Here is a 12264-nt window from a genome sequence, read left to right as displayed (position 1 = left end):
CGATGACGTTGGATCTTTCCCCAATTTCTGTTTTCCTACAGATTGAAAATAATACTGGGATAAATCTGATTAATAATCCAATTAGTCAGATTTAATTATATTGTTGAAAAATTTAATATGCCTTCTATTCTTGCATATTGTTTATTTTGGTAAATATGTATGATTATATTTGTCAGCTTTGACTTCTCAGTTATTTTCTGTTAAAAAAGGTTTGAATGGTTCTAATTTTAAGGAATGGAACTAATCCTTTGATATTTCTCTGGCTATTATGATAATAAATTTTAATCTTGAATTGATGAGCCTCCTAAGCCAGTGGTTGTTAATTATGTTTAAGCTAAGGTTCTTTATGAAAATGGGAGAAATCGAATAGGTCTATCTAAAGATCAGTGGGAGTAAACTCATGAATCATAAATTTCTGTAGAACTATATTATTACAGATTGTTGACTCTATATTTAAACCATTGAGGATGTTCTGTGACAACTCCGCTGCGGTTCGTTTCTCTCATAACTGTAAAAGTATTTCAGACTCTAAACATATTGACATTAAGTAATTTTTTGTCAGAAAGAAAGTTCAAGAGTCACAGATTACAATAGAATAGATTGCTACAGAAAATATGATTGCAGATCCTCTTACTAAGGGCTTGACTCCAAAAGTCTTTCAAGTGCATGTCACTAATATGAGACTTATTAGTTCTTTTTATTTATTTTATTAGTGGGAGTTTTGCTTAATATATTCAGTTCCATTTGATTTTCAATTTTATTTTATGTATATAATGCCTATTATTCTCAAGAATATATATGCATTTTATGGTCATTTGTTTATATGTATACACTTATTTATTTGCCTCCTACAGAAAATTGAGGTTATATGTGGTGTATTTACCTCATTCGGTATCTGAGGTTCCAGTCAATACACACACATGCAGTTGCTAGCAAAGCCTCGTTTGATTGAGGTGTAATGCTAGTGTTGTGGGACATCCGAACCCAGTCCCAATGAGCTTCTTTGATTGAAGCTTGAGTGTTTGGGAGACACTTGTAGTTAATGAGACGTTCGGTATCTGTCTCATAGGGCTCATTTAGTTTTCGAGTCAGGACCAAGTTGGAAATAGACATGATGATCATTATTGCATGTTATTTCCATATCACATTTACATACTGTTCAGCCCAAGTCAGTGATGTTATGAGCACTTTGACGTGTGAGGTCTCATGTCGCTTTAGATGTGATGATCAATACGGTTGGGTGTTTGTAATTCTCATTCGGACCAAGGCATTTGGTTTAAGATGCACTCCATTCGACACTGTTTTGTTTGTGGCCACATTCAGTTTATCTAAACCGGAGAGTCGTTTTAAAAATCTAAAACTTGTGACATATGCTGCCCAAGTGGGAGATTGTAAGATTTTCAATTATGTGAGCTAGTATAGTCCAAGATTTGTTTTCAAAACCGGTTTAGTGGTGTTGACTACAGATGGAGTAAGCAGAAAGAATCCAATATTATTGGTAAGTGATCTCTATAGAGATATTGGATTCTATTAGCACACCTTAATGGTATGAAATACTTATTACTATGTGTGGACCTAAGGTATTGTTTCCTTAATGGAGAGGAAACCCTAATTTTATTGCAGGGTTGGTCCCTACCCTCACCCATATATATAGTTATCACTGATCCATTAAGTGAGGCTAACGACCAAAAGCCAAAGGGAAAGAGGGTAGACCAGACCAACATTGATCGTGTTGTACGAGGAGCATACTAGAAGACATTGAGAAGTTCTTATTCTTCAGCCATGGATTCAGGTATGCCTAAAACGTGTTTTTTTGTAGTGTTTGTCGTGCATGCTTATCGATCTTCATGAATCGTTCCGTATTTATTTTCTATCAACATAAATTTACGTGGATGCTAGTCAAATTTCAAGGGTCCACTCCCAAGTTTTCAAACCTAACTCAAATATTAAACATATATAAAGATTTCATAGTTGTGTGGAAAACTAGATCAAAATTTCACAATTTAAATGCATCAATCGTTTGTCGATTGATGTTCAAATTTTTTAGATATACCATTCAAATCGGCACCTATAAACCATTACCATAAAAAAACATATCTTTAATAGGTTCATGTGTTTAATTTGAAGCAGGATTCTTCCCCACCTTCGGTGTTATCATCAGCATCATTAATTGGACATAGTTCCAGAAGTGTTCCCATTAATCAAATAGGTTCATGTGTTTAATTTGAAAATACAACTTTCCTTTTGGTTGGTAAACCCTTGTCTAGTTCTTGGTTTCTTCTTCTTTGATTAAAGGCATGCTGAGGTTTCAGCCAGCCTGGGGATCTATCGATCTCTAGTAGAACATTTCTAAACCTTTGGTTTCTGTTGAAGCAGGGTGAGGACTGAGTAGGTTTGTCATGGGGCGGGCTGGTCTTGCAGCAATGGATGCATAGGGGGGAAATGCTGACGGAAGCGATGGGGAGGGAAAGGGAGAGCTGGCGAGAGAAGAGAGAAGGAGAGGGAGAGGATTAGCCGGAAGTAGGGGTGTCAATTGGACTGTTTGGTTCGGTTTTGGTCAGGTTGAATCGGTTTCGGTTTAGGAATGAGGAAGACCAAAACCAATCTATTAAGAAACTTCGGTTTTTTATCGGTTTTGGTTTTGATCTGGTTTGGTTTTGGTTTATCTCGGTTTTTCAATATCAGGTTAATACCGGTTTAGATTGATTTATTATTGGGCTTGAACCATAATGAAATCTTGACAAAAAAAAAAAAACACTTTAAGTTTACGATTATGATTATATCATGGTTTATCATTGTAAGGGAACTAATATTGAAACCAATGGATAACAAATTACTAAGAAGATAACTAATATTGAAATCACAAACGAACCCTATTATCCCTAATCATTCATTTAACTATCTAATTAGTTGTGTATAGTGAACAAGGAAATCAATGGAAGCATTATTACAATTTACAAATCAATTTCTCTATTTATAACCTAATATTCAATGATTTGTAACAATTTCCATTACAATAAAAATTTTCTCACTAATATTGTGAAAAATGGATAGTCAATTCACCAATTTATGATATCATAATCATTTATTTTTTTATCAGTTTCATTTGGTTTGGTTGTTTGTCGGTTTGGTTTGGACCGATTTTCAGCCGATACCAACATACCTTAGTCCAAAACCAATCTAATAAGGATCTGTTTGGGTTTTATCGATCGGTTTCGGTTGGTTTTATCGGTTTGGGCTAGGTTGGACACCCCCAGCTAGAAGAGATGTGGAAGGAGGGAGAGACGGAGATGGAGAAGGTGTGAAGGAGAGGGATAGTGAAATTACAAAAACACACCCACTTTAAAAAGAAAGTGACATAAAATTAAGGAAAAACATGGAAACTAAATATGATTAGTACCGGTTTGGTTACAAACAGATTATCCCTTGATTAAACTCTCAATTTCAGACTGAGATTTAGATATATCTACTAGGAAAGAGAACTCTACTTGTCCATGGCCCTTACGTCCAAACATAGTTGGGTGAAAATTCCTAGTGCATCCGACTATGTTTGGGCTTAGAGAACACCAGACAGACATAATTATTTCTCCCACATCTATTATAAGAATATTTTTCCTTCATCCATCATTCATCATCTTAGGGCATAAACCCTAAGATGAGTGTACTATGTTTAGACTTAGGGAGCATGAAACGGGCATGATTCTTTTTCCTATATCTATTAGAAGAAAATTTTCCTTCACCCATTATGTTAGGGTGTAAACCCTAAGATGAACGAACTATGTCAAGCTTAAAGAACATTAGATGGCATAGTTCTTTCTTCCATATTACCTAAATCAATTGACGCCTTTTAAAATATAGACGAAAATATCTCCATATCATAATGTTTTTTTTTTTTTATCATTATTATTATTCTAGAGCATAGGTGGGAATCCAAGCGGATTTTGGGGCCAGCGTTTTATGTTTTGCATTAAATTTTCTGATGTATCATAGTTGAATTCACATTTAAATAATAATAATAATAACTGTCACATCTAACCGATGTCCTTTGGGCTGCTTCAAAATCTTATATTATACATTGGAAACCATGGACCAGAGACCAAGTATTGGTATGTCAAAGAGCTAAAAAAAAAAAACTGTCACATCTAGATAGAAGTCAAGCCCCAATTTTAGAAGTACATTGAGTAGATAAATGATTAGATATAACTGTCAATATGTGAACTAAAAAGACCCCTTGGCCTCAGCTTTTAAGGTGGGACCGTGGGAGTTGCAAGTCCAAACAGCTTAGCGGATTTTGCATTTTTTTGATTACTTTAATTCATCCTTGAACCCTATTCTATGCCCTTATCCACTTCAAAGGAGCAGATTTGACCCTCACAATCAATTCAAAGATTGAGACCCAACCAGGTTAAGAAATAACCCAAGCCGTATACAAATCACATCTAAGTCTTTATGGCCTGCTGGGTTTTAGTTGGCAATTAATGCTCAACAGTATGGAATGGCATCTGAGAGATGGGGAAGGTGCAGACAAGACTCTAGCCGCCTGGGGCCCTGATGTATCTGTTTCAACCATTGATATGTGCCACAAGTTGAAAGAAACTTCTTAATACTTATTATAATCTATGTTCTTAAAGTTGAAGGTCATTGAACGCTATTGAGTTTAACAGTTTTATATTTGTAATTCCATGTCTTGGAAGTGAAGTCAAACCCCCTCAAACAAACTCATGTAAGTGCCGCCTTCCCTTATTGACTGTTACTACAAACTTAATTGCTTCCTTCCCCAGTCACAGCCTTCAGGGTCACCCATGTGCTTGGGAGTCTGTCGTTATCCAAGACTTCCAACTGTTTCAGTCAAAATTAATGGAGGCTAGCAGCTATACCCTTCATGGATTCTCAACATAAAATTCAAGGCTTCTGATAAGAATACTGATATTTCATAATGCCTGTAAAGATACGTAACAATGTCAGTTATTGTATTTATATTAGACCCATGCTAAAACACATGACTGCCATTTTACTATTATATTCTTGGAAAAAGAATACTACCTAATGGTGTGGTCATCACTGTATTAAAACTTCGACCAATGAACATGTACACACATACATCCGACTAGTGGGCGTAAGAGATTCTATTCACGATGCCCTATGACTAGGCGTAGATCACGCAACTAGGTAGCATATTACAATAGTAAAAGACTTTTAAAAGTGAAGCTAAATCCATTTTTTAGTTTCTTAATATACGTTTCAAAGCAAGAATAAATAGTATCAATCAAGTTAATTTCCTAATTTAAGAATAAATGCCCAGACTAAACACATGGGCTTTTTTTTTCTTTTTCTTTTTTTTTTAATTTCCTTAATAACCAGTCCTTCTCTTTACACATTCTCTCCTTTATCCACGGGAAATAGATACCCAATCAATCTCTCTCTCTCTCTCTCTCTCAAATTCATTGTCAATGCAGAAATAAGAAATTATCTCTTCTTTTAAATTTATTACCTTTATAACAAATTGTTTAGATAAATAAAATTTTTCTTAGATCCGATTTTTATACATGATCATGTACGTACATAATCGTGCCTTCAACTGTAAGATAGAGATGAAGTGGTTGAAGTGTTATCACACATCCCTCACTCTCCCCCATCGAACGGCACGATTTTACCTTTATTTTTTTTAGTAAGTGATTACTAAAATTTTATTTCTTCTTCTTTTTTTTTTTTTTTTTTGATTAAACTTCATCAGTACTGTTTGCTACAATTTTATCTATTATTACATTATTAAGTTTGTATTGGTATTACCTTCAAAATCGTGCCCACGATTGGCACCATTTCATAGTCAACCTTTAGTAAAGCCAATTTCATGAACATGTAATGGCATCACACAGTAAAATATTGAATTGCATGCAGGGGTGATCCTGAAAAGGATTATTGGGAAGAATGGCATGCATAATTCTGATGAGTAGGGTAGTAAAGTTATAAGGGTGTCAATTTGAAATCAATATTGAATATCGGTGTTGAAATCGTATTAAATTACTATATCGATCGAATCATAGCTAGGATATTTGGTATGCTTTCGATATGAGAAATTTTTTTTAATTAATTAATTAATTTTTTATTTTTTTAGTACGGTATGGTATCAGTATTTAAGGCAACTGTTTGTTATGTACCAAACTGTACTGAATTACAAAAAACTACATGGAATAATTAATACCATATCAAATATTGAATACTGTATCAAAATATCAAATATATATATACACACACAAAAGACAAAGATGACAGATAAATTATAAGTAATCATACTAAGCAAGTATAGCATCAATATAGAAATGTAGGATTTTTCTCGATATGGCATTGATATTGACACTTGACCTGCTGTATGATGCCAAATACTTGTACCATACCAAATTGACACCATTAAGGGAACTGTGTGACTTGCTACTGATCGCTATAGTTTCCCTCTCCCTTTTGAAGAAGAAATTAAGAGGGAATTTTGAACTTTGACTAGAAAATTAAGAGGGAATTTTGAACTTTGACTAGATAATAAGAATTAGTATACACATGATTTAAAAAATCAGATCAGAAGCAGTGGAAACAAACTGTTAATGAAGAATCAGCCAATGCCATTTCTGATCATGTCCTACTTACCAAACTATTTTTGAATTGGCAATGAATGCAATTAGATCTTCATAGACCCATCCCATGTCTTCCAAATATTTTAAATCTGACCATAGGATGGATACCCTAAACAAACAATACTAATATAATAATTTATTATTTTAGTCTCAACCTATTAGTACACGTAACCATAACGGGTTTGAATGGTCATTTGATCCTTCTAGCTCCATCTATAAAAGGCCAGGTTGGAATTAGTTGTTAGTATCTCGCAGCAGCAGCAACTAACCTTGAGGTAGCTCTCCTTTTCCATAGTTAGCTTTCTTTCTGTTTGGTAGTAAGAGCTTCTTTCTCCCCATTACATATCACAACCGTTGAGTTATATAGTTTCAAGTTTTTTTTTTTTTTTTTTGATAAAAACATTTATTCTGCTGCTGATGTCTATGTCGAAGGTGGATCAATAGTTTAACGGTTGTCTTTTTTCTCTCATTTTTTGAATTTTTCATGATAATAAAGTTCTTCTCAATTGAAGAGCTTTCCAAATCTCTGACATTAATTTTCTATGGAAAATTTGGGGCTTATCTCCTTATCATGATTTGAGAAAGTGTTCATATCTTTTCCTTTAAAACGGATTTCAAATTATTATGTTTGAATGCTTCCACATTAATTTCCTATTTGAGAAATCTAGGATTTAACTCCTTTGCATATATATATTTTTGACATATTTATCATGGTTCTATTAATATGATTTTCTTTCTATTAGGAAAAAAAATTGATTTTCTATTTACCCATAAAATTTAGGGTTTATTATGGTAGGGTGACTTAGTTTCCATCATGATTAATCTCTTTTACAGTGGACGAAGCTTTGGTGCTAGTAATGGCTGCAGCTATGGGAGAAGTTGGGTCATCCATTGTGATGGTGACACTTGGCAGTTTAATTTTGTGGTGTGTATGGAAATTGTTGGATTTCTTTTGGTTGCAACCCAAGAAGCTGGAGAGGCTTCTAAGGGAGCAAGGCTACAATCTCACTCCATACAAGTTTCCATTTGGGAACATGTTTGACTATGCGAAGATGCAAATGGAATCTGAGTCAAAGCCTATCAAAATAACTCATGCAGTTGCTGAACGTGTGGCCCCTTGGAACCTTCATATCATCAAGACTTATGGTATGATTATCTCTTTATTTTTATTTATTTATTTATAATTATCTTAGACGAAGGTAGCTAATCGATGGGTAACTAGTGGCTCAACCAATAAGCGATAAGGATGAGAGGAACATTGAGGTCATTTTAAATGAGGAGAGAGAGAAAAGTGAGTGAAATTGTTTTGACAGCTACCCAAGTTCTTGTTACCCGGTCTTTTTCCTTATTCGATTGTCTTTTAGTTTTTTTTTTTGATAAGAAGTTTCGTTGGTGGTGTTATTTTAAATAAAATACTCACCTTGGTGGCAGTCAAGTTTCAGTCTAGCTCTAATGTGATTAAATGACATCTCCTACTCCTTAATTGAAGAGAGAAATATGCACAGAGAATGCTGATGGAGGATGCGCTCTTGGACCAAGAACAATTTCTCTTTATTTGAGAAGTTTTTTTTTTCTTTTTATTTACCATGATCAATAATTGAAAATTAATTGCAGGTGTGAAGTCTGCATTTTGGATTGGAAATTGTCCACATGTGCACGTTATGGATCCTAATATGGCATATGCCATTCTCAATGACAAATCTGGTATTATTAAGAAGCCTGAATTGGATCCCATCATCAAGATGATGGCCTATGGAATTTTTAATTACGAGGGAGATAAATGGTCCATGCACAGAAGGATTATGAACCCCGCCTTCCATTTAGAAAAGTTGAAGGTATTTTCCTTTTTGAGATTGTTTCATGATTGTTCATCAATTAGTCACATGTCAAATTTCAAAACCTGATTCAATCAAATATCCTCTTGTGCATTTATAAATTTTTATTATTTTTGCAGTTCATGTCAGCAGCAATTAATACAAGCTCAAGGGATTTGATCAACGGTTTGTTAAAGGTGGTTCCATCAGAGGAGTATAGTGAAGTAGATGTTTGGCCTTATCTGGATACTTTAAGTGCAGATGTTATCTCTCGGACACTGTTTGGCAGCAGCTATGAAGAAGGGAAACGGATTTTCCATATTCAACATGAGCAAGCTGAGCTTGGTGCAGTTCTTCTTCGATCCATATACGTCCCAGGCTATAGGTATAGCTATGTAACGAAAACAGTAACTCTTACAAAATAAGAATTTGAAGTACATATATATATATATATATATATATGTATACCATGGAATCTAAATCCTTGCCTACGCAAACATTATGTGTACAGATATTTGCCCACGAAAGACAATAGAAGAATGAAGGAAACTAATAAAGAAGTGAACAGTCTATTGACAAAGATCATCAATGGCAAAGTAAAAGTTTTGAAAACAGGAGAGAGCCACAAGGATTTACTATCCTTGTTACTAGAATCCTTCTACCAAGATCAAGGAAAGATAACTATTGATGATATCATTGGACATTGCAAGGTATTCTACTTTGCCGGGCAAGAGACTGTAGCAGTTTTGTTGACATGGGCGATGGTCGTATTAAGTTTGCACCCAGAATGGCAAGTCCGTGCAAGGGAAGAGGTCTTTCAAGTCTTTGGGAACGAAAAGCCACATTGGGATGGACTAAACCAACTCAAAATCGTAAGTATATATTTACTTAGAAGCATGGTTCTAAATCTCGGCCATCTTGGCTAAAATTTTGAAAATTTCGACCCAAATTTCTAGCAATAGCATTGAAAAATACCTGGTTTTGATGGGTTCAAAACCCTAAATTTTGTTCCAGACCTAGTTCAGCTCCATGGCTCACTTTTTTTTTTTGCTATATCATGGCTCACACATATAATATAGCTTAATTTTCTAAATTTTCTTTCACAAATATATTGCAGATTCCCATGATTTTGTTGGAATTGCTTAGACTATATCCACCAGCACCAACTCTCCTTCGATTTACCAACAAGGACTTTAAACATGGAGATACAACTCTCCCAGCTGGAGTAGAAATTGTAATACCTACAGTCCTTTTTCATCATTCTAGTGAATTCTGGGGTAAAGATGTAGATGAGTTCAAACCAGAGAGATTCTCAGAAGGAGTTGCTAAAGCTACAAACAATCAATTTTTATTCTTCCCATTTGGTGGTGGCCATCGGATATGCATTGGGCAACAATTTGCCATGGTTGAAACAAAGTTGGGTTTGGCAACTATTCTACAACGTTTCGCATTTGAGCTCTCTCCATCCTATACTCATACTCCTGCCAACATTATTACACTTCGTCCACAACAAGGTGTTCATCTCAAATTACGTAGAGTGTAGCATCAGCTGCACATACAGTCACCACCATTCACCAATACTTATGATAGTAAACCAATCATCAATAATGATCATAAGTACTATCATCCCAGTAAATCTCTATTGTATTAGATCTTAATTATTATATATATGTTCTTGTGTGGTAAATAAATGATGAGAGAGTCTGCAGCAGGGTTCTTTCTTCCATGAATGAATCTATTTGTAACCTTTTTTTATTTGTTTTCTTTGAATCTTATTGTAAACAATAAATTATTAGAAATAAATGCATTACTAGCAGAATTCTTTGAAGCGATAACAAATTGTTGGGGGAAATTATAGATAGGTTTAGCAATCAATTTATTTGAAGAAGAATACTATGATACTATGATAATGTGTAAAGTAGGTCAAGTCTTTCAGATCTTAAAGTTTTCAGTTTCTTAACGAAATCAGTCCATTTTACAAGCAGAAGAATACAAGACATCGTACCTCAACAATTACACATTTACTTACTTTACTTTTTTTTTCTTTTTTCTTTTTTAATTTGGAGGGTAAGGATAAGGATTTCATTCCATATAAGAAGCAGGAAAAATGAGGCTTAGACTCTTTATCTATCTTAGCTAAAAAAGAAAAGTAAAGAGTTTAGTTTTACACTCCCTCTTGCAGCTTTAATGGCCATCAAACCCAGACCTCAACTATTAAGATAAGAGATGAGAAATGCATAAAGAAACAAAAGAACCTAATCAAATAATTTTTCTTTCAGGTGATGAAGAAATTTGTTTATTATTGTTAAAGGTGAATGTGCAACATGCAGAAATCATGCTATTTACTCTGACATATAGGGTTAGACCAGGTGCTTCCCAAATAAACTCACTGTCATTCCTTAGTGGTTGAGCAATTGGCTGCGCCCTCCCACAATTGACTCTACCTACCTACAAATCTATAAAATTAAGGGTCAATTCAATTTTCTCATTACAAAAAATAATAATAATAAAAATAGCCCATTTTATATTAATTTAAACGTACAGTAGATTGGACTGTCATATATTATTATTCTCTTAAATGGATGCCTGAGGATGTCATGGGTCTCCTGCCATTAGTCGTCTTTGGGGATTTGGGATTGAATCAAATCAACACTTCATGTGATCATTTCAGTAGTCAAATAAAATATCTAATTCCATCGTATATTACCTTCTCTTTGACATGGGAATATGATAATGATTTTATTTATTTTTTTTTTACTATATATTTGTCAAAGTTTTTCCAATACTTATCTAAGCATGGGCTACTATCTAATTATATATATATATATATCTTTATGTTTAATTTTATTCTTTATTATCTAAGCTTTGATTACTAACTAATTATTAATTACATGTAAAGAAGTAGATCTTCTTTATTTTTAATATAATTTAAATTTGATAAATTCAAAGCCACTCATCTATGGCATGAATTTTCATGGAATCATGGAGGCTAGTCAAATTTCAAGGGTCCACTCCCAAGTTTTCAAACCTAGCTCAAAATATTATCTTTAGATTAAAAAATTCAATAGGATATTACTGTTGTGTGGAAAACTTAGATCACAATTTAATTTAAATGCATCAACATTGACATTCAAAGTTTTCATTGAAAATAGAGCCATGGTTTTCATTGAAGACATAGCCATGGTAAGAGGTCTTTCAAAAACATATCTTGCTTGTATTTAATAATTATAAGCTTTGAAAAAAAATTCTGAATTTTATTTTTTGGGAAATGATGCACCACCAATGAAGTTAGTGTAAATGGAGGCTACCTAAACCTTAACTCAAAATTAAAAATCATAGAAAATTTTGAAAATCTTTGTTAAAAATATTAATGTATACAAAATTCTTAGGCGGATATCCAAGATAGTATTTTGAAAAATCCAATTATGAGATGATATAGGGTTCTTCTTCCCCAAAATTCATTATCTCTATAATTTATTTTTTGTTTAAATATAATAGATTTTTTATTTACAACAAATTTTTTTTTTTTTGACCAAGATCTTATCCATGGGTTCTACACAGTCCTACGTTCAACCGTTGTCACTTTTATAGAGGCTGTGTTTGGTAGCCAAGAGAAGAAAAGAGAAGAAAAGAAAAGAAGAGAAAAAAAGTACAATTTTCTTGGTTTAAGAAGTTCTCTTTGTGCTTGGTATGTCCTAAACCAAGAGAAGAATTTTTTTTTTTTTTTTTTTTTTTTAAATAATGTTTAAATGGACCGAATAATTCGGTTTAATTCGGATTCGGTCCGAATTTTTGATAAAATTCGAAAAAATTCGGTTCGACCA

General features: G+C 33.6%; 1 protein-coding gene across 1 annotated transcript; it reads left to right on the top strand.

Moving 5' to 3' along the window:
• Positions 1-7496: 7496 nt before the first annotated feature.
• On the top strand, positions 7497-10180 carry LOC122057081 (cytochrome P450 72A397-like). Its single transcript, XM_042619079.1, has 5 exons — positions 7497-7772; positions 8241-8461; positions 8581-8825; positions 8952-9312; positions 9558-10180. Exons 1-5 carry the CDS (start codon positions 7523-7525, stop codon positions 9981-9983), a joined length of 1503 nt encoding a protein of 500 aa, XP_042475013.1. The 5' UTR covers positions 7497-7522; the 3' UTR covers positions 9984-10180.
• The last annotated feature ends 2084 nt before the right edge of the window (positions 10181-12264 follow it).

The sequence above is a fragment of the Macadamia integrifolia genome, chromosome 12 (assembly GCF_013358625.1).
Source record: "Macadamia integrifolia cultivar HAES 741 chromosome 12, SCU_Mint_v3, whole genome shotgun sequence".
In the NCBI taxonomy this organism is placed as follows: domain Eukaryota; kingdom Viridiplantae; phylum Streptophyta; class Magnoliopsida; order Proteales; family Proteaceae; genus Macadamia; species Macadamia integrifolia.
The sequence above is the reverse complement of the archived record's forward strand: the minus strand, read 5'-3'. Positions and strand labels throughout refer to the sequence as shown.

Excerpts from the sequence above, each read along its gene's own strand:
- LOC122057081 (XM_042619079.1), top strand. The coding sequence starts at position 7,523 with ATGGTGACACTTGGCAGTTTAATTTTGTGGTGTGTATGGAAATTGTTG. Across the intron at positions 8,462-8,580 it reads TCCATTTAGAAAAGTTGAAG|TTCATGTCAGCAGCAATTAA; the intron begins GTATTTTCCTTT and ends TTATTTTTGCAG. Across the intron at positions 9,313-9,557 it reads GACTAAACCAACTCAAAATC|ATTCCCATGATTTTGTTGGA; the intron begins GTAAGTATATAT and ends AATATATTGCAG.